Raw genomic sequence first — 18,321 nt, 5'->3', positions numbered from 1 at the left:
TAACAGTGGAGTAACTAACAGTGGAGTAACTAACAGTGGAGTAACTAACAGTGGAGTAACTAACACTAGAGTAACTAACAGTGGAGTAACTAACAGTGGAGTAACTAACAGTGGAGTAACTAACACTGTAGTAACTAACACTGGAGTAACTAACACTGGAGTAACTAACACTGGAGTAACTAACACTAGAGTAACTAACACTGGAGTAACTAACACTGGAGTAACTAACACTAGAGTAACTAACACTAGAGTAACTAACACTGTAGTAACTAACACTGTAGTAACTAACACTGGAGTAACTAACACTAGAGTAACTAACACTAGAGTAACTAACACTGTAGTAACTAACACTGGAGTAACTAACACTGGAGTAACTAACACTAGAGTAACTAACACTGTAGTAACTAACACTGGAGTAACTAACACTAGAGTAACTAACACTGTAGTAACTAACACTGGAGTAACTAACACTAGAGTAACTAACACTGTAGTAACTAACACTGGAGTAACTAACACTAGAGTAACTAACACTGGAGTAACTAACACTAGAGTAACTAACACTAGAGTAACTAACAGTGGAGTAACTAACACTGGAGTAACTAACACTGGAGTAACTAACAGTGGAGTAACTAACACTAGAGTAACTAACACTAGAGTAACTAACACTAGAGTAACTAACACTGGAGTAACTAACACTGGAGTAACTAACACTGGAGTAACTAACAGTGGAGTAACTAACAGTGGAGTAACTAACAGTGGAGTAACTAACACTGGAGTAACTAACACTGGAGTAACTAACACTAGAGTAACTAACACTGTAGTAACTAACACTGGAGTAACTAACACTGTAGTAACTAACACTGGAGTAACTAACACTGGAGTAACTAACACTAGAGTAACTAACACTGTAGTAACTAACACTGGAGTAACTAACACTAGAGTAACTAACACTGTAGTAACTAACACTGGAGTAACTAACACTAGAGTAACTAACACTGTAGTAACTAACACTGGAGTAACTAACACTAGAGTAACTAACATTAGAGTAACTAACACTAGAGTAACTAACACTAGAGTAACTAACACTAGAGTAACTAACACTGTAGTAACTAACACTAGAGTAACTAACGCTGTAGTAACCAACACTGGAGTAACCAACACTGGAGTAACTCACCTGTACCAGGTACTAGTAACTCACCTGTACCAGGTACTAGTAACTCACCTGTACCAGGTACATGTAGCAGTCCAGCCCACAGGGTTTACTGTCCACCAGGTTCTCCAGGTTCTTCCTCTTGTAGGTGTTGGGTGTAGCGTGGAACGCTATGGGTGGAGAACATGAGCAGTGAACGGAGGACATGGTGGGGTAAGACAGGTGTGGTGACGGTGTAGTGAGGGTGTGGTGATGGTGTAGTAATGGTGTAGTGACGGTGTGATGATGGTGTAGTGACGGTATGATGGTGTGTGACGGTGTATGGTGTGGGACGGTGTAGTGAGGGTTGGTGATGGTGTGATGATGGTGTGGTGACGGTGTATTGATGGTGTGGTGACGGTGTAGTAATGGTGTAGTGACGGTGTGATGATGGTGTAGTGACGGTGTGGTGAGGGTTTGGTGATGGTGCAGTGACTGTGTAGTGACGGAGTACTGACGGTGCAGTGACAGCATAGTGAGGGTGTAGTGATGGTGCAGTGACAGCATAGTGAGGGTGTAGTGACGGAGTAGTGACAGCATAGTGACGGTGTAGTAGTGACAGCATAGTGAGGGTGTAGTGACAGCATAGTGACGGTGTAGTAGTGACAGCATAGTGAGGGTGTAGTGACGGAGTACTGACGGTGCAGTGACAGCATAGTGAGGGTGTAGTGACGGTGCAGTGACAGCATAGTGATGGTGTAGTGACGGAGTAGTACTGACGGTGTAGTGACAGCATAGTGAGGGTGTAGTGACGGTGCAGTGACAGCATAGTGATGGTGTAGTGACGGAGTAGTACTGACGGTGTAGTGACAGCATAGTGAGGGTGTAGTGACGGAGTAGTACTGACCGTGTAGTGACAGCATAGTGAGGGTGTAGTGACAGCATAGTGATGGTGTAGTGACGGAGTAGTACTGACGGTGTAGTGACAGCATAGTGACGGTGTAGTGACAGCATAGTGAGGGTGTAGTGACGGTGTAGTGACAGCATAGTGACGGTGTAGTGACAGCATAGTGAGGGTGTAGTGACGGTGCAGTGACAGCATAGTGAGGGTGTAGTGACGGTGTAGTAGTGACAGCATAGTGAGGGTGTAGTGACGGTGTAGTGACAGCATAGTGAGGGTGTAGTGACGGTGTAGTAGTGACAGCATAGTGAGGGTGTAGTGACGGTGTAGTAGTGACAGCATAGTGAGGGTGTAGTGACGGTGCAGTGACAGCATAGTGAGGGTGTAGTGACGGTGTAGTAGTGACAGCATAGTGAGAGTGTAGTGACGGTGTAGTAGTGACAGCATAGTGAGGGTGTAGTGACGGTGTAGTAGTGACAGCATAGTGAGGGTGTAGTGACGGTGTAGTGACAGCATAGTGAGGGTGTAGTGACGGTGTAGTGACAGCATAGTGAGGGTGTAGTGACGGTGCAGTGACAGCATAGTGAGGGTGTAGTGACGGAGTACTGACGGTGCAGGAAGCAGTCGTATTTGAAGCAGCGGCGGCAGAACAGGGTGTGGAAGGAGTGCAGGCTCTGCTCCCGCTGCACCGACCGGGCGTTGGGGCCGTCGATGTTGGGGGTGCACTCTGGGGGGAGGGCGCCGGGCAGCTGCTGCTCCGTCAGCTCCTTGTACCTGCACACACACCTGTCACACACCTGGACTGTATCGACACCCCCCCCCCCCCCTCCCCCCCACTCACTTCTCCTTGAGCTCCTCGGTAGAACCTTTGTCGGGGAACATGGAGGAAATGGCCTCGAAGATCTTGTCCGAGGGGAACTTCCTGTCCAGACTGCGACCTGCAGACCGACAGCCCGGTGGTGAGCTAACATGCTAACGCTAACGCCCGCTCTCAGCCCCCCCCCCGTGGGACTCACCCTGGTTGGACAGGCCGTCCTTGCGCTGGTCCTCCGGGTGCTCCTTCCTGTCACACAGGTCCACCTTGAAGTCCTGGTCCTCCTCCTCGTCCTCGTCCTCGTCCTCGCTGTACTGAGCCAGGGCGCCCACCAGCTCCACGAAGATCTCGTCGTTGATGAAGCCGCACTCTGTAACCATGGCAACGGCTGTACTGACTGGACCAGGACCCTTCAGACTAAAGTTAAACCTGGAGTTCCTCAGGGTTCAGTCCTCGGTTCTCTAGTCTTCATCCCTTCTTCTATTGATCCTCTAGTCTACGTATCAGGAACCAGCTGGTCCTGATCCACCTGTTTGCAGGACGTGGACCAGGGTACTGGACTCCCCTCGGTCTCCGTGGACCAGGGTACTGGACTGTGCCGGGGGTCTGGGATCAGGACTCCCCTCGGTCTCCGTGGACCAGGGTACTGGACTGTGCCGGGGGTCTGGGATCAGGACTCACCTCGGTCTCCGTGGACTTTTCCATCGTAGTTCTTGATGAGCTCCTCAATGAAGGTCCCGTCCTGGTCCAGGACCTCGTCCCCCATGTAGGGAATGTTGTGGAGCACCGTCTCGTCCTCCACCTGAGGACACACACACACTCAGCCTCCAGTCCTCATCCCCCCCCCCCCCCCCCCCCCCAGTGTTCCTCATGCTCACCATGAAGTTCTGCTGCAGCGGAGACCAGGAGTACATGACGGGAACCGAGGCCACGGCGTTCAGGGTCTTCAGGGGGATCACCTGCCTGGAGAACTCGGAGAACCCACTGTCCACCGTGCACTGCACACACACACACACACACACAGTGGGTGGAGAGGACCCAGACGGTGTGAAGCTGCGCCCCCTGGTGGTCTGCTCACCTCCCGGGTTCCCCTCAAGGAGCTGACGGAGGTCATGATGTGGACGGGCTGGATCCGACGGGTCCTCCACTCCTGGTTCAGAAGGTCCGTCCGCTCCAGGATCTTCTGCCTGTTGGTGTTGAACATACTCTGGAGGGGTGGAGGAGGTCTCTGTTAACCCACAGTTCACCTGGGAATAGCAGTGTCCCCCCCCCCGTCCCCCCCGTCCCCGTCTCACCTTGACCTCGTCGGCCCGTCTGAAGCGTTTCAGCTGCCGGAGCCTCATGTACTCAGACTTCACCCTCCTCTTCCAGCAGGCCGGACCTTTGTCCGATCGCTTCCCCGTCAGCACCATGGTCCACCTGAGGGACAGGGGGACAGGGACAGACAGTCCACCTCTGCTTCATCACCTTGACTACACCTCCTGGTACTGATCACACACAACCGCCTGGTTCTCCGCCGCGTGGAAACCAAACGTCCTGAGGGGAGAAGGTGGAACCTTCTGGAAACTGTCTCCGTGGAGACAGAGGGTCCGGTCACTTCCTGTTTGATCTGGACCAGAGTCTCTTCAGGGTCTGGTCACTTCCTGTTTGATCTGGACCAGAGTCTCTTCAGGGTCTGGTCACTTCCTGTTTCATCTGGACCAGTCTCTTCAGGGTCTGGTCACTTCCTGTTTCATCTGGACCAGTCTCTTCAGGGTCTGGTCACTTCCTGTTTGATCTGGACCAGACTCTCTTCAGGGTCTGGTCACTTCCTGTTTGATCTGGACCAGAGTCTCTTCAGGGTCTGGTCACTTCCTGTTTGATCTGGACCAGAGTCTCTTCAGGGTCTGGTCACTTCCTGTTTGATCTGGACCAGAGTCTCTTCAGGGTCTGGTCACTTCCTGTTTGATTTGGACCAGAGTCTCTTCAGGGTCTGGTCACTTCCTGTTTCATCTGGACCAGTCTCTTCAGGGTCTGGTCACTTCCTGTTTCATCTGGACCAGTCTCTTCAGGGTCTGGTCACTTCCTGTTTGATCTGGACCAGAGTCTCTTCAGGGTCTGGTCACTTCCTGTTTGATCTGGACCAGAGTCTCTTCAGGGTCTGGTCACTTCCTGTTTGATCTGGACCAGAGTCTCTTCAGGGTCTGGTCACTTCCTGTTTGATCTGGACCAGAGTCTCTTCAGGGTCTGGTCACTTCCTGTTTGATCTGGACCAGAGTCTCTTCAGGGTCTGGTCACTTCCTGTTTCATCTGGACCAGAGTCTCTCCAGGTTCTGGTAGTTTTATTTTGACAGGCATCACAGTAACAATCCAACCCGGTGGTCTGTCCAGCAGAACCCCCAAGTTCTCTCAGTGTTCATGTTCGTTGTGGACCAACAAGAAAACTATGTGGTATTCAGAGTTTCTGCCGTTACCGTGGAAACAGACAGAGTTTTCAGAACGTTGTGGTGTAAATGTGAAACTTTTCTGAAACAGAAACGTCGTGGTGGAAACGAGGCTTTGGAGGATGTTCCTGCATTGTGTTTGATTCATTAATACGAAAACAACAAACGATCCCTTCAGGTTCTGCTGGGGATCGTTTAGGACACTGGTGTTATGAAAACTTTGGTCCCCTTCACAAGGTGCTTCCATCCGAAACCGGATCTCTGCGGGGAGCCGGACCTTCTCGAGTCACCCGGGAAAAAGGACCGAGTCCCGGTCCCGGGCGGGTACACCTGGCCCTCCTGGTCGGTTCGGGGCGGGGTCACGTGGTTAAAGCGGACCGGATCGGTTCGTGTCGGAACCGATTCGTTCCGGAAGCAGAACTTGTCAGGACACCCGGCGATGCTCGCGGCGAACGTCCGCATCAGCGAGCCGGGGCCGCCGGTCCGGCTGCAGCTCCGGGACCCGGGACCCGGGACCCGGACCCTGACAACTGGTCTTACCTGAGCGGGGGGTCTGTCCTCATCCAGCGGGCCCACCGGGACCGGCACACCGGGGGAGTGGTCCTTTGTGTGCGGGGTTAGCGACGTTAGCTCCGCGGCTAGCCTTGCAGCTAACTCCGGAGACAGCGGCTTCGGGCGGCCCGCGGGGGGCTCCGCTCCACTCCGGCACACTGCTGGCTCCGTGTGGGGGGGCGGCAGCGTGTGGACCGGGTCTGGTCCTGGTTTCGGTCCCTGGTTCTGCCTCGAGCCGGACTCCGTTCGAACCGCTCTCCGAGTCCGCCGCACGCTCCAGAGGCGCCAAACGTTCGGGCCAATCACAGAGCGCCGTGCTGGACGGCTCCAGTGACGCGTCGCGCCATTGGTGGGCGAGCGGCGAATCAGAGAGAGAGGATTGTTGGGGGCGGTCGAACGGGGACATGTGGACTGACTCTTTTGTTCTCACGCGAGACCAGAACCAGGACCGTGTGGTCCATCTGAGACCAGGAAAGTCCACCTGACACTAGAACCAGAACCAGAACCAGGACCATGTTGTCCGCCTGAGACCAGAACCAAGCCCCTGTAGACTTGCTGGGTCCAGTAGAATCTGGTTCCTATTAAATATGAGGAACCAGAGACATGCAGGTTCTCCAGGGACCCCACTTGGTTCTAGAAATTCTATTTCCACAATAGGAGGTGAAGAAACAAAGAGAAAGAAAACTTTATTTTGAAACAATGTTCCTCCGATTCCATCTTTACCATGTTTGAGCTTCCTGGTTCCTGATTGGCTCTAAATTCAGCACAAAGAGATGTTGAGGCTTTGATGTGCAAGAGATTCATGAACGTCTACCTGTGTCTATAGCTATAATATACATTTGTTGCTGTACTTGTACTGAATTTATTGGGCTGAGGAGGAGGGGGGGGGGGGGGGGTTCTGCTTTTTGTTGTTTTTCCTTCTTGTTTTGTTTTGTTCCTGTGAAAAACATAAACAAGACGACTTCCTGGTTATTTTATCAGTCGCTCAGGATTCCAGCCGTAGAATGAAGCTACGCTGAGGCTCTTTTCCACAGCTGATCGTCTTTACTGTCTCTACTGTCCCTACTTTCTCTACCGTCTTTACTGTCCCTACTTTCTCTACTGTCTCTACCGTCCACACCCTGGGGGGGTTGGACGCCACGAGCCGGGGTTTTAGAATTTCCCCAGTCTGGGATCCGTGTTCAAAAAAACCTGTTTTCATGTTTCTAACACAAAAACGCGGCCTCGTGTGGAGGGAGGGAGGAACACACACACACACACACACACACACACACACACACACACACACACACACACACACACACACACACACACACACACACACACACACACACACACACACACACACACAGTGTGAAGCTGGTCAGACTCAAACGGGGCTCAAGAAGAATCAAAGAACATTTTATTTCCATCTAAACGAGAGAACAGGAAGTCTGACATGAACCATTGAACCACAGGGGGGCGCAGTCTAGAGACGTCCCCACAGTCCAGAGACGTCCCCATAGTCCAGAGTCGTCCTCACAGTCCAGAGACGTCCTCACAGTCCAGAGACGTCCCCATAGTCCAGAGTCGTCCCCACAGTCCAGAGACGTCCTCACAGTCCAGAGACATCCCCACAGTCCAGAGACGTCCCCACAGTCCAGAGACGTCCTCACAGTCCAGGGGTCACCGGTCTGAACCCGAGCCAGTCAGCGGTCTGAACCTGTGAGCAGAGACAGCCTCAGTGAGACAGGAGACAGAGGACGGAGGACAGACGTGGTGGGTCCAGGTACCTGCGGAGCCGCAGTGGAAGTTGGGCCATCGGTTCCTGGTGGGGGGGGTGGAATTGGGGGGCCCCGTCCCTCCTGGGCACCTGACACAAGAAGACGTTTGACAGTCAGTGAGACCTCGGTGTGTCCACGAAGACGAACGGTCGTCCTCACTCACCATCCTGTCCTGCATCCTGCTGTCCTGCTGCCTGAGGACACACACACACACACACACATTGAGATCAGTGCTGGGGCAGCAGTGTGTCCATCCCGGGGGGTGTGTCTGTCCCAGGGGGTGTGTCTCACCTGGCTGCAGCCGGGGGACACTGTGTCCCTGGGATGGTGACCTTCACGCCCTCCAGCTTCTCCTGCCGTCTCCTCTCCAGGTCGTGTCTCAGGTCACCTGGACCGCGGACTGGAGGCTGGCTCAGGCCCTGCACCACAGGTCACCGCCGTGATGTCATCACCTCCGCTGTGACGTCATCGGCCAAGGTGTCGAGGAGGCGGGTCCTTACCTGAACGTGCAGCATGAACGGCTCTTCATCACCTTCATCATCTTCATCCAGCAGGGAGCTCATGTTGAGACTGGAACCTCTGCAGAGAGAGAACCTTCACTACTGGAGAACCTTCACTACAGGAGAACCTTCACTACTGGAGAACCTCCACTACTGGAGAACCTTCACTACAGGAGAACCTTCACTACAGGAGAACCTCCACCCCACTAGAACCTTCACTACAGGAGAACCTCCACTACAGGAGAACCTCCACCCCACTAGAACCTTCACTACTGGAGAACTTTCACTACAGGAGAACCTTCACTACTGGAGAACCTCCACTACTGGAGAACCTTCACTACAGGAGAACCTCCACTACAGGAGAACCTCCACCCCACTAGAACCTTCACTACAGGAGAACCCCCACTACAGGAGAACCTTCACTACTGGAGAACCTCAACCCCACCAGAACCTTCACTACAGGAGAACCTCAACCCCACTAGAACCTCCACTACTGGAGAACCTCCACTACAGGAGAACCTCCACCCCACTAGAACCTCCACCCCACTAGAACCTTCACTACAGGAGAACCTTCACTACAGGAGAACCTCAACCCCACCAGAACCTTCACTACAGGAGAACCTCAACCCCACTAGAACCTTCAATACAGGAGAACCTTCACTACAGGAGAACCTCCGCCACAGGAGAACCTCCACCCCACTAGAACCTTCACTACAGGAGAACCTCAACCCCACTAGAACCTTCACTACAGGAGAACCTCCACTACTGGAGAACCTCCACTACTGGAGAACCTCCACTACAGGAGAACCTCCACCCCACTAGAACCTCCACCCCACTAGAACCTTCACTACAGGAGAACCTTCACTACAGGAGAACCTCAACCCCACCAGAACCTTCACTACAGGAGAACCTCAACCCCACTAGAACCTTCAATACAGGAGAACCTTCACTACAGGAGAACCTCCGCCACAGGAGAACCTCCACCCCACTAGAACCTCCACTACAGGAGAACCTCCACCACCATCACCTGTTGGAGCTGAACCTCCGGTCCAGGGTCAGTTCCTGCGCCTCCTCTTCGCTGCAGCTGCTGTCTGGAGGAGCAGAGAACCGCTGGTCCAGGGTCAGACCTCCTCCTCTGAAGTACTGGTCTGAGAGGAAGCAACACACACCTTGTTGTTCAGCAGACGTCCCAGCAGGTCTCTGGAACACCTGGTTCTCGGGGCTGACCTTTGACCTGGTGCACCAGCGTGATGATCTCCTGGGCGAAGGTTCCGCTGTGCATGCTGGACTCCTGGAACCTGCCGGAGTGCTCCAGCATGGGCAGGAAGTCCAGACGCTGGCGGCCCACATGGACCAGGTCCAGGGAGAGCTGTCTGTCTGCCGAGTAAGACAGGGTGCTGGGGGACAGGGGACAGACAGACTGAGGTCAACTCTCCACCATGTCCTCACCAGCTCGTCTCAGCAGAAGACCGTCTGCTTGGTCTTTGACCGACACCAAACATCAAAGGAGTTGAAAGAATGAGGAAAAAGAAAGTCGTTACCTTACCGCTCACTTACCGTACACCTAGAACCTCTGAGCTCAACTACAGAGGTTCCCTCGAGAACCCAAACCTCTCAATGTGAGTAAAGAATGTTTAGAGAAGGTATGGAGACGGTTTAGAGAACCCTGTAAGGCTGGGTCAAAGTTCACACTTCTTTTCTGTTCTCAGATCTCAGTGAGGCTTCGTAGTTCTGATCTTCATCTCAAACATCTGATTCTTCACAGCTGGACTCTGGTTCTGGGCCACGGTACCACTGTGTCTCCCGGAGGACGTCCAGATGGACGGTCCGTACGCCAGGAACCTGGAGGCCGACCGTTCTTCAGACCTCCCAGAAGAAGACGTTCACGGCTTTGTTGCCGTTGGTCTCTTTAGTGTCTTCCAGTCCACCATGACGAGTCCCGGCGGTCTCCATCAAGAGTCCAGTTGTCCTCCAGCCACCAGCTTCTGGGAGCTTCCTGGACGAAGCCACGCCCCCCTGGGGGGGGGTTTGGACCTGCTCTGGGTTTCATCTCTGAAACCCCCACTGCTCCTCTTCCTCTGACGAAGTCTGGTTCACGTTGGAGGAGTTCCTGGCCAACGTCTCTTCATCCTGATATTTCTGACCTCGTGTTATTAAATCTCACTGAACCACAAGTCCCTTCTTCAAAATGTCCTCGTCTTCAGCTTTCATGTGGTTGTTCCTTCTCTTTCACTTCCGTGTTGTCCCTGGTGACCCAGTCCAAAGGACTTCCTGTCCCAGACGTTATCAGGTCCAAAGGACTTCCTGTCTCATACCCTTTTCCCACCGAGCTGGTTCCAGGTCCAGGTGGGACCTGGCCTCCCTTGGCACCAGTTCTTGGCGTTTGCGACACTGGTGGAAATGCAGAAGCACCTTTTTAAAACAGAGGTAAACAACCGTCACCCCACGCCGTGAGCGTTGATGGATAAACGCCAACGTACGCACTGATGTTTTGACGTTTCCAGTAACGGAATGACGTACCCGAGACTTGGCTCCTTGCCAACTAAACACCAGCACCGAACTAGCGCCTGGGTCTTCTTGGTGGAAAAGGGGTATCAGGCATCTTTGGGTACAAAGAACTTCCTGTTTGAGACTTTCGTCCTGTCGGCGTTCTGGAGTTCCTCCGTTGCCTCCAGTTTTGATCTGCTTGCTTCACGTCTTTGAAACCGTTCAGTTGCGTCGGTTCAACGAACCTTCCCCGGACACTTCCGTCAATCGCTTACTTTTCTGTAACGACCATCAGAAACCTTCTACTAACTTTCCAGTTCCAACAAAGTGGACTAAGAACGCTTGTTGTTGTTCTGTTTGCTGGATCCTCAGAGTTCCTGCTTCACGCTGCTTCTCAAGCTCACTTTAAGAATCTCAAATGAAATATTGCTTTTAGCCGATTAAACAGTGAGCACTTGATATTAAAAACTGCTTTGGTTAGAAATGAGGAATGGTCTTCTATTTGATGGGATTATAATACCGAATCTTGATTAGCAACTGGACTAGCTAACAGGAAGTAGATGGACTCTACCTTTAGTCCACCTGAAACCATCTGAGATATTTGTGAGGTCAACTCTTCTCCACTCACCACGGTGACCCCGCCATCATGACTGTCTGTAGAACCTTGTGAGAACCTGTTAGATTGAGTCGCAAGAAGTTTGTAGCTCCTGGCAACATGTTAGCTCTTCAAGGGAATTTGTGGATCTTCTCCTGTTTGAGGTACCTCTCGTCCAGGAGCCGGTACCTCTCGTCCAGGAGCCGGTACGTCTCGTCCAGGAGCCGGTACCTCTCGTCCAGGAGCCGGTACGTCTCGTCCAGGAGCCGGGACGTCTCGTCCAGGAGCCGGTACCTCTCGTCCAGGAGCCGGTACCTCTCGTCCAGGAGCCGGTACCTCTCGTCCAGGAGCCGGTACATCTCGTCCAGGAGCCGGTACCTCTCGTCCAGGAGCTGGGACGTCTCGTCCAGGAGCCGGTACCTCTCGTCCAGGAGCCGGTACGTCTCGTCCAGGAGCTGGGACGTCTTGGCCAGGAGCCGGTACGTCTCGTCCAGGACCGGTACCTCTGGTCCAGGAGCCGGTACGTCTCGTCCAGGAGCCGGTACGTCTCGTCCAGGAGCCGGTACGTCTCGTCCAGGAGCCGGTACCTCTGGTCCAGGAGCCGGTACGTCTCATCCAGGAGCCGGTACCTCTCGTCCAGGAGCCGGTACCTCTGGTCCAGGAGCCGGGACGTCTCGTCCAGGAGCCGGGACGTCTCGTCCAGGAGCCGGTACGTCTGAGGCTTGCAGTGTTACATCATGGCTCCCTCTCATGACACACGATCTCCTTCAGACGGGACGCTACACCGAGTTGCTCTGGTAACTTCTGCACCAGACCAACTCTCAGAGGAACATCAGGTCCACCTCGTCCCTCCTGCAGAGAACGTCACACAGCTGAAGCTGTAGTTTCAGGTAGAAACTCCTTCATTCGTCAAAGCTTTTCCAACGTGCACCAGACACTCCTCTTCAGGTGGACAACATGGTCCTCTGTCTCCTGTGAGGACGGACTTCTTGCTGAAGTTTGCTCTGGTCTCAAGTCTTTGGTTTGAAGAGTCAATCGGTGTCACGACTCCACTGGGGTCTGGCGTCTTTCTGAATCCATCAGTCTGACTCTGTGAACAGGTTCTACAGCCTGATACCCTGTGGGGTGCTCTTCAGTGTGGCATCGGCATACGAGGCGCCCACCTTCACGGCGTGGTACCCTTTAGCATGGCGCCCACCTTCACGGCGTGGTACCCTTTAGCATGGCGCCCACCTTCACGGCGTGGTACCCTTTAGCATGGCGCCCACCTTCACGGCGTGGTACCCTTTAGCATGGCGCCATGCGCAACTGCTTCCTTCCCAAGCTTCATGGGGAGTTTAGAAAGAGAGTGTGAACTTTGACCTCCAGCCTGTCTAGGTGCGGTACTCTACCTGTTGTGCTGCGCGGGACGGCTCATGTCCACTTTGATGGTTAGCGTCTCCTCCGAGGCCACGGCAGGGTTTTCTTTTTTGGAACGGTTCCACATGCGCTGCCTCTGATGGCTCATCTGGTGGTCGGGGTCTTGGTGTCGGTCCGGTTCCACCCAGGTGCGGTCCTCCAGCAGTGAGTCTGTGTGGGCCCCCCTCAGCGGTGGACACCCTCCCCGGTGCTCCTCCTCGGGCACCTCCTGGTACCGCCGGGAGGCCTGTAGGAGGCGGGTCTGAGTCTGGGGCGGTCCGGCTCTCGCACCACGATTGTGACTGTAGTGGTCCCTCATCGGCTGGGAGGCGCCACCTCGTCTGTTGTTCAGGGGTCCACTTCGGTTCTCAACCCTCATGGGGGATCTCTCCTGCTGGGGGGGTGGGCTTCTCCTGGGTCCGTGAAGATCCTGAAAACGACGCTCTCTCGAGTCGGGTCTGAACTCATCCTGACCCCTCTGCTTGAAGCCGGGTCTGTCAGGCCCCCCCTTCCTGTCCCCGCCAAACCCCTCCCAATGTGGTGGTTGTCGACTGCTCCCTGCGTGTTGACCGTGGTCTACGATGACTGGCCCAGACTGCCGGCCATCTCTGGGGAAGTGGTCTTCTCTTTGGGGTCGGTCGTCTATTCGGGGTTGGTCGTCTCTCCGGGGTTGGTCGTCTCTTCGGGGGTGGTCGTCTCTCCGGGGTTGGTCGTCTCTTCGGGGTTGGTCGTCTCTTCGGGGTTGGTCGTCTCTTCGGGGTCGGTCGTCTCTTCGGGGGTGGTCGTCTCTTCGGGGGTGGTCGTCTCTGAGGAGGTGGTCGTCTCTTCGGGGGTGGTCGTCTCTTCGGGGTTGGTCGTCTCTTCGGGGGTGGTCGTCTCTGAGGAGGTGGTCGTCTCTTTGGGGTCGGTCGTCTCTGGGGGGATTGTTGGCTCTTCGGGGTCGGTCGTCTTTGAGGGGGAAGTCCTCTCTGGGGGGTAGTTCTTCGCTACGGGGGCAGTTGCCTCGAGGGGGGAAGTCGTCTCTGCGGGGGGGACCGGCTCTGGGAGGGAGGTCCTCTCGAGCGTTTCCTCCAAACCCCCCCCTGGGAGAGTTGCGCGAGTACCCCTGTCCCCAGAACTCCTCCTGAGCTCTGAACCTGTGACGGCATAAGAGGAGGTGACAGGTTCAGCAAAGACACAAACAGCCGTCACAAGAATCTTCAAACACAACGGAGATCGTCTCCCGAGCTAAACGTGCTGGACGGAGCGCGATCAGGGCGGAACGGATCGAATCAGTCGGGTTCGGGCCAAGAAGACCCTGGAATCAGGTGCAGGTATCGGTTAGTGACAGTCTTTCTGAGCCGATTGAACCAAGAACTGCCGAGAAGCCGCGTCTCTAATCTTTACGTTCAATACACATTTTGTAGAAAATCAGAAAACTAGACGAACTGAGAAAGACTGCAGAACGGGATCGACGGGGAACCGGTTGTGGGTTTTGGTTGAATCCAACTAAGGGGTTTATCTGAGGCTGGGTTTGGTTCTGCAGACAAACGTCATGGAATGACCACAGCTGCTGCTTTGGGGGCGCGGCCTCCCCAAACAAACCCTGAGCAGAGGAAAGGAACCGGCTCAATGATTGGTCCAGACTGAAAGAGCAGGTCCTCCCCTTGAGCCGGGTCGCGGCTAACGGTTAGCAACGGGCCGCCGCGGTACATCGTCTTCAGACCAGAGATCCACGATCTGTCTCACGTCTTCTTTCTCCCTACGACTTCTGGTCTGCTTCTGGTCCGAAACCAGTCCTGGTCTGGAACCAGATCTGGAAGTAGTTCTGATGCAGAACCAGTCCTGGTCTGGAACCAGTCCAGGATGTGGTTTGACGGTTCCACTGCTGACTGTCCCTCAAGAAGGACAAAGAAAGACCTCCTGATGGGGGGGGGGGGGGATTTACCCCGGGCGGTGGTTCTCATCCCAATCAGCTCGGTGCTTTTTAAAGGGGGGGCTCCTGTCGTGGTGCAGGAGGGGAGGGGGGGGGCCGCTGGGTGCTCCTCCTCCCCCCCTCCCCCTCAGGCCTCCCCCTGGGGCTCAGCTCCCTGAACTGACCCCTCCCTCTGTCTTGCTCCTTCCCCCGCTGTGGGGGGGCGGTGTGGGGCAGCTGTTCCCTCGGCAACCTGGGGGGCGACCGAGACGAGCGCCCCCTGCTGTCGAAGTGGGGGAGGTCCGGTCTGAAACCCCCCCGCCGTTGCTCCGCCCGTCGCCCGCCGTCCCACTGCAGGGGGGGGGGAGAACCGCTCCGGGAGCAGGGGGTGGGGGTCCACCGGCCCCGGAGGGTGTGGCCCCCTGAAGGGGGGGCGTCCAGGAGGGGGGGGTCTCCTGGGACCTCCAGAGTACGGCTCCTCCTCCCTGAAGTAGTCCCTGAAGGCCTCGGGGGGGTTCCGGTCCGGCTGACGGTCAAAGTCTGGCTCCGCCCACAGGAAGTTCCTGAGGATCAACACACCCCCAGTCAGTCTGTGTGTGTGTGTGTGTGTGTGTGTGTGTGTGTGTGTGTGTGTGTGTGTGTGTGTGTGTGTGTGTGTGTGTGTGTGTGTGTGTGTGTGTGTGTGTGTGTGTGTGTGTGTGTGTGTGTGTGTGTACCTGTATCCAGGTGACTGAGACCTGCGACGGGACATTTGTGAACCTGGAACCAAAAGTAAGTCAGTAAACTTTATTGATCACAAAGTGGCTGACGGAGAATCTGAAGGTCATGTGACCAGGTGCAAAGTTTAAAAAGCTTCAAGTGTAAACAACGATGTAAAGTGTAAACAATGATGTAAAGTGTAAACAATGATGTAAAGTGTAAACAACGATGTAAAGTGTAAACAATGATGTAAAGTGTAAACAACAATGTAAAGTGTAAACAATGATGCAAACAACAATGTAAACAACGATGTAAAGTGTAAACAACGATGTAAAGTGTAAATAATGATGCAAACAGCAATGTAAACAATGATGTAAAGTGTAAACAACAATGTAAAGTGTAAACAATGATACAAAGTGTAAACAATGATGTAAAGTGTAAACAACAATGTAAAGTGTAAACAATGATGTAAAGTGTAAACAACGATGTAAAGTGTATATAATGATGCAAACAGCAATGTAAACAATGATGTAAAGTGTAAACAACAATGTAAAGTGTAAACAATGATACAAAGTGTAAACAATGATGTAAAGTGTAAACAACGATGTAAAGTGTAAATAATGATGCAAACAGCAATGTAAACAATGATGTAAAGTGCAAACAACGATGCAAAGTGTAAACAATGATGTAAAGTGTAAACAATGATGTAAAGTGTAAACAAGGATGTAAAGTGTAAACAAGGATGTAAAGTGTAAACAATGATGTAAAGTGTAAACAACAATGTAAAGTGTAAACAACGATATAAATGTTAACAGCAATGTAAAGTGTAAACAACGATATAAATGTAAACAACGATGTAAAGTGTAAACAACGATGTAAAGTGTAAACAATGATGCAAACAGCAATGTAAACAATGATGTAAAGTGTAAACAACAATGTAACGTGTAAATAATGATGCAAACAACAATGTAAACAACAATGTAAAGTGTAAACAACAATGTAAAGTGTAAACAACGATACAAATGTAAACAACAATGTAAAGTGTAAACAATGATGTGAACAACGATGTAAAGTGTAAACAACGGTATAAACAATGATGTAAAGAGTAAACATTGATGTAAACCGTAAACAATGATGTAAACAACGATGTAAAGTGTAAACAATTATGTAAACAATGTTTTAAAGGGTAAACAACAATGTAAACAATGGTGTAAACTTTAAACAACGATGTAAACAACGATGTAAAGTGTAAACAACGATGTAAACAACGGTGTAAAGTGTAAACAACGATGTAAAGTGTAAACAATGATGTAAAGTGTAAATAACGATGTAAACGATGTAAAGTGTAAACAACAATGTAAACAATGACGTAAAGTGTAAACAACAATGTAAACAATGATGTAAAGTGTAAATAACGATGTAAACGATGTAAAGTGTAAACAACAATGTAAACAATGACGTAAAGTGTAAACAATGATGTAAACAATGATGTAAAGTGTAAACAACGTTGTAAACAATGATGTGAACTGTAAACAACGATGTAAACAATGATGTGAACTGTAAACAACGATGTAAACAATGACGTAAAGTGTAAACAACAACGTAAACAATGACGTAAAGTGTAAACAACGATGTAAACAATGATGTAAATTGTAAACACCGATGTAAACAATGATGTGAACTGTAAACAACGATGTAAACAATGATGTGAACTGTAAACACCGATGTAAACAATGAAAACTTTCCAAATGTTATCATATTTTAAGTGCAGCCTCAAAAGAAAGTGGTGTTTCATATTTACAAGGCTGGAGATCCGATATGGAAACAGACATTTCAGTTGAGGAATGGAAGAACTCTTGTTTACTCACACAAAAACAAACGATCAACACAAGACTCCGATTAGTGCAGTTTGTGGTTGTTCAGAACCTACGTCACGCAGTGAAACTCCGTCATTTCAACCCTAATGTCAAACGTGGTAAAGAAAAGGGGAAACTTCGTCACTGTGTGGCAGTGTGAGGAACTTCAAATCTTCTGGAAGCACATCTGTGCTCATTTCTGATTTAATTGAATGTAAAATGCCCTGAGATGCTAAACTCTGTATATTGCACACTTTTCCAAAGAGCTTTAAATGCAATACAAAAAACAAGAAACTTGTCCATTTTTGTTTGGTGCAGACAAAATATGTTATTGCTTTGAAATGGAAGGACACAGAACGACCTGGAGTGAAACTGGATTAACATGATGTCTAGTAACTTGGCCGTGGACAAACGGACACATATATATATATATATATATATTGCCGAAGGCAGACTGGAGGACTTTAAACACATTAGGTTTCCCTTTCTACGCCTCGTAAAACACTTTGAGTTGTAGAAAATCATTTTGTTGTAATTGAGTGAAGGGTGGGTTTTAGGGTGGGGGGGTTATTTCATTTTGTTGTATTTGTGTGTGTTTTATATGTTTTGTCCTTAAATTGAAAATTTCAATAAACATATTTGTGAAAAAAACAAGTGAACCGACACCACCGACAGTCAGAGACACAGACGTCCTGACGCCTCCACGAACATCACAACAAATCTTCTCATGCGTTTATCTCCATTCTGTTCCGGGGCTAATGCTAATGCTAACGCCGGTGCTCGGGGCTTACCTCGTCACCGACGCGCCGCGGGGCGACACGCGGATAAAGGGGGCGGATGTTAAGGGGATGAGGTGCAAACTGTGGCGGTGTGACGAGTTTCCAGCTTAAATCCGCAGAAAATGTGTCTTTGTTCACGTTTAGCTGTTAGCCATTAGCCGCGTTCCATGCAGAGGCTCTTCTTCTTCTTCTTACTCACGAGCCTGCAGACGAAGCTGCGCGGTGGAGGTCCCCCTGCTGGTGATACACTGCCACTGCCGGCAGTACACTGTCACTACAGGCAGGACATTGCCCCCTGCTGGTGATACACTGTCACTACAGGCAGGACATTGCCCCCTGCTGGTGATACACTGTCACTGCTGGTGATACACTGCCACTGCGGGCAGTACACCGCCCCCTGCTGGTGATACACTGCCACTGCTGGTGATACACTGCCACTGCGGGCAGTACACCGCCCCCTGCTGGTGATGCACTGCCACTGCTGGTGATACACTGCCACTGCGGGCAGTACACCGCCCCCTGCTGGTGATA

General features: G+C 51.7%; 2 protein-coding genes across 3 annotated transcripts; both read right to left on the bottom strand.

The window, feature by feature from the left end:
- Positions 1–1,210: 1,210 nt before the first annotated feature.
- LOC308148656 (histone-lysine N-methyltransferase EZH2-like) lies at positions 1,211–6,098 on the bottom strand (the record flags this gene model as incomplete). Its single annotated transcript, XM_080522153.1, has 9 exons — positions 5,808–6,098; positions 4,140–4,263; positions 3,923–4,051; positions 3,723–3,842; positions 3,526–3,646; positions 3,047–3,214; positions 2,872–2,968; positions 2,641–2,804; positions 1,211–1,320 (listed from the first exon to the last, which is right to left on the bottom strand). Exons 1-9 carry the CDS (start codon positions 5,828–5,830, stop codon positions 1,211–1,213), a joined length of 1,056 nt encoding a protein of 351 aa, XP_080378279.1. The 5' UTR covers positions 5,831–6,098.
- Positions 6,099–7,204: 1,106 nt separating this feature from the next.
- LOC308148650 (thyroid hormone receptor-associated protein 3) lies at positions 7,205–17,984 on the bottom strand. Of its 2 annotated transcripts, XM_080522148.1 has the most exons (10): positions 17,803–17,984; positions 15,173–15,215; positions 12,556–15,019; positions 9,310–9,479; positions 9,110–9,230; positions 8,083–8,161; positions 7,874–8,001; positions 7,746–7,776; positions 7,592–7,671; positions 7,205–7,521 (listed from the first exon to the last, which is right to left on the bottom strand). In XM_080522148.1, the coding sequence occupies exons 3-10, from the start codon at positions 12,939–12,941 to the stop codon at positions 7,485–7,487; spliced, it is 1,032 nt and encodes a 343-aa protein (XP_080378274.1). In that variant the 5' UTR covers positions 12,942–15,019; positions 15,173–15,215; positions 17,803–17,984; the 3' UTR covers positions 7,205–7,484. The 2 variants fall into 2 exon arrangements, with proteins under 2 accessions (XP_080378274.1, XP_080378273.1); XM_080522147.1 differs by lacking the exons at positions 15,173–15,215; positions 17,803–17,984 and having other exon boundaries at positions 12,556–13,698; positions 14,490–14,519.
- Between the last annotated feature and the right edge of the window lie 337 nt (positions 17,985–18,321).

The sequence above is a fragment of the Blennius ocellaris genome, assembly GCF_963422515.1.
Source record: "Blennius ocellaris genome assembly, contig: SCAFFOLD_165, whole genome shotgun sequence".
Taxonomy (NCBI): domain Eukaryota; kingdom Metazoa; phylum Chordata; class Actinopteri; order Blenniiformes; family Blenniidae; genus Blennius; species Blennius ocellaris.
This window is presented reverse-complemented; position numbering and strand designations above follow the sequence as displayed.

Coding starts and splice junctions, on each gene's coding strand:
- LOC308148650 (XM_080522148.1), bottom strand. CDS start 12,941: ATGAGGGTTGAGAACCGAAGTGGACCCCTGAACAACAGACGAGGTGGC. Junction 9,231..9,309: donor GCTGGTGCACCAGGTCAAAG/GTCAGCCCCGAG, acceptor GCTTCCTCTCAG/ACCAGTACTTCAGAGGAGGA. Junction 8,162..9,109: donor CGGAGGTTCAGCTCCAACAG/GTGATGGTGGTG, acceptor CTCTCTCTGCAG/AGGTTCCAGTCTCAACATGA.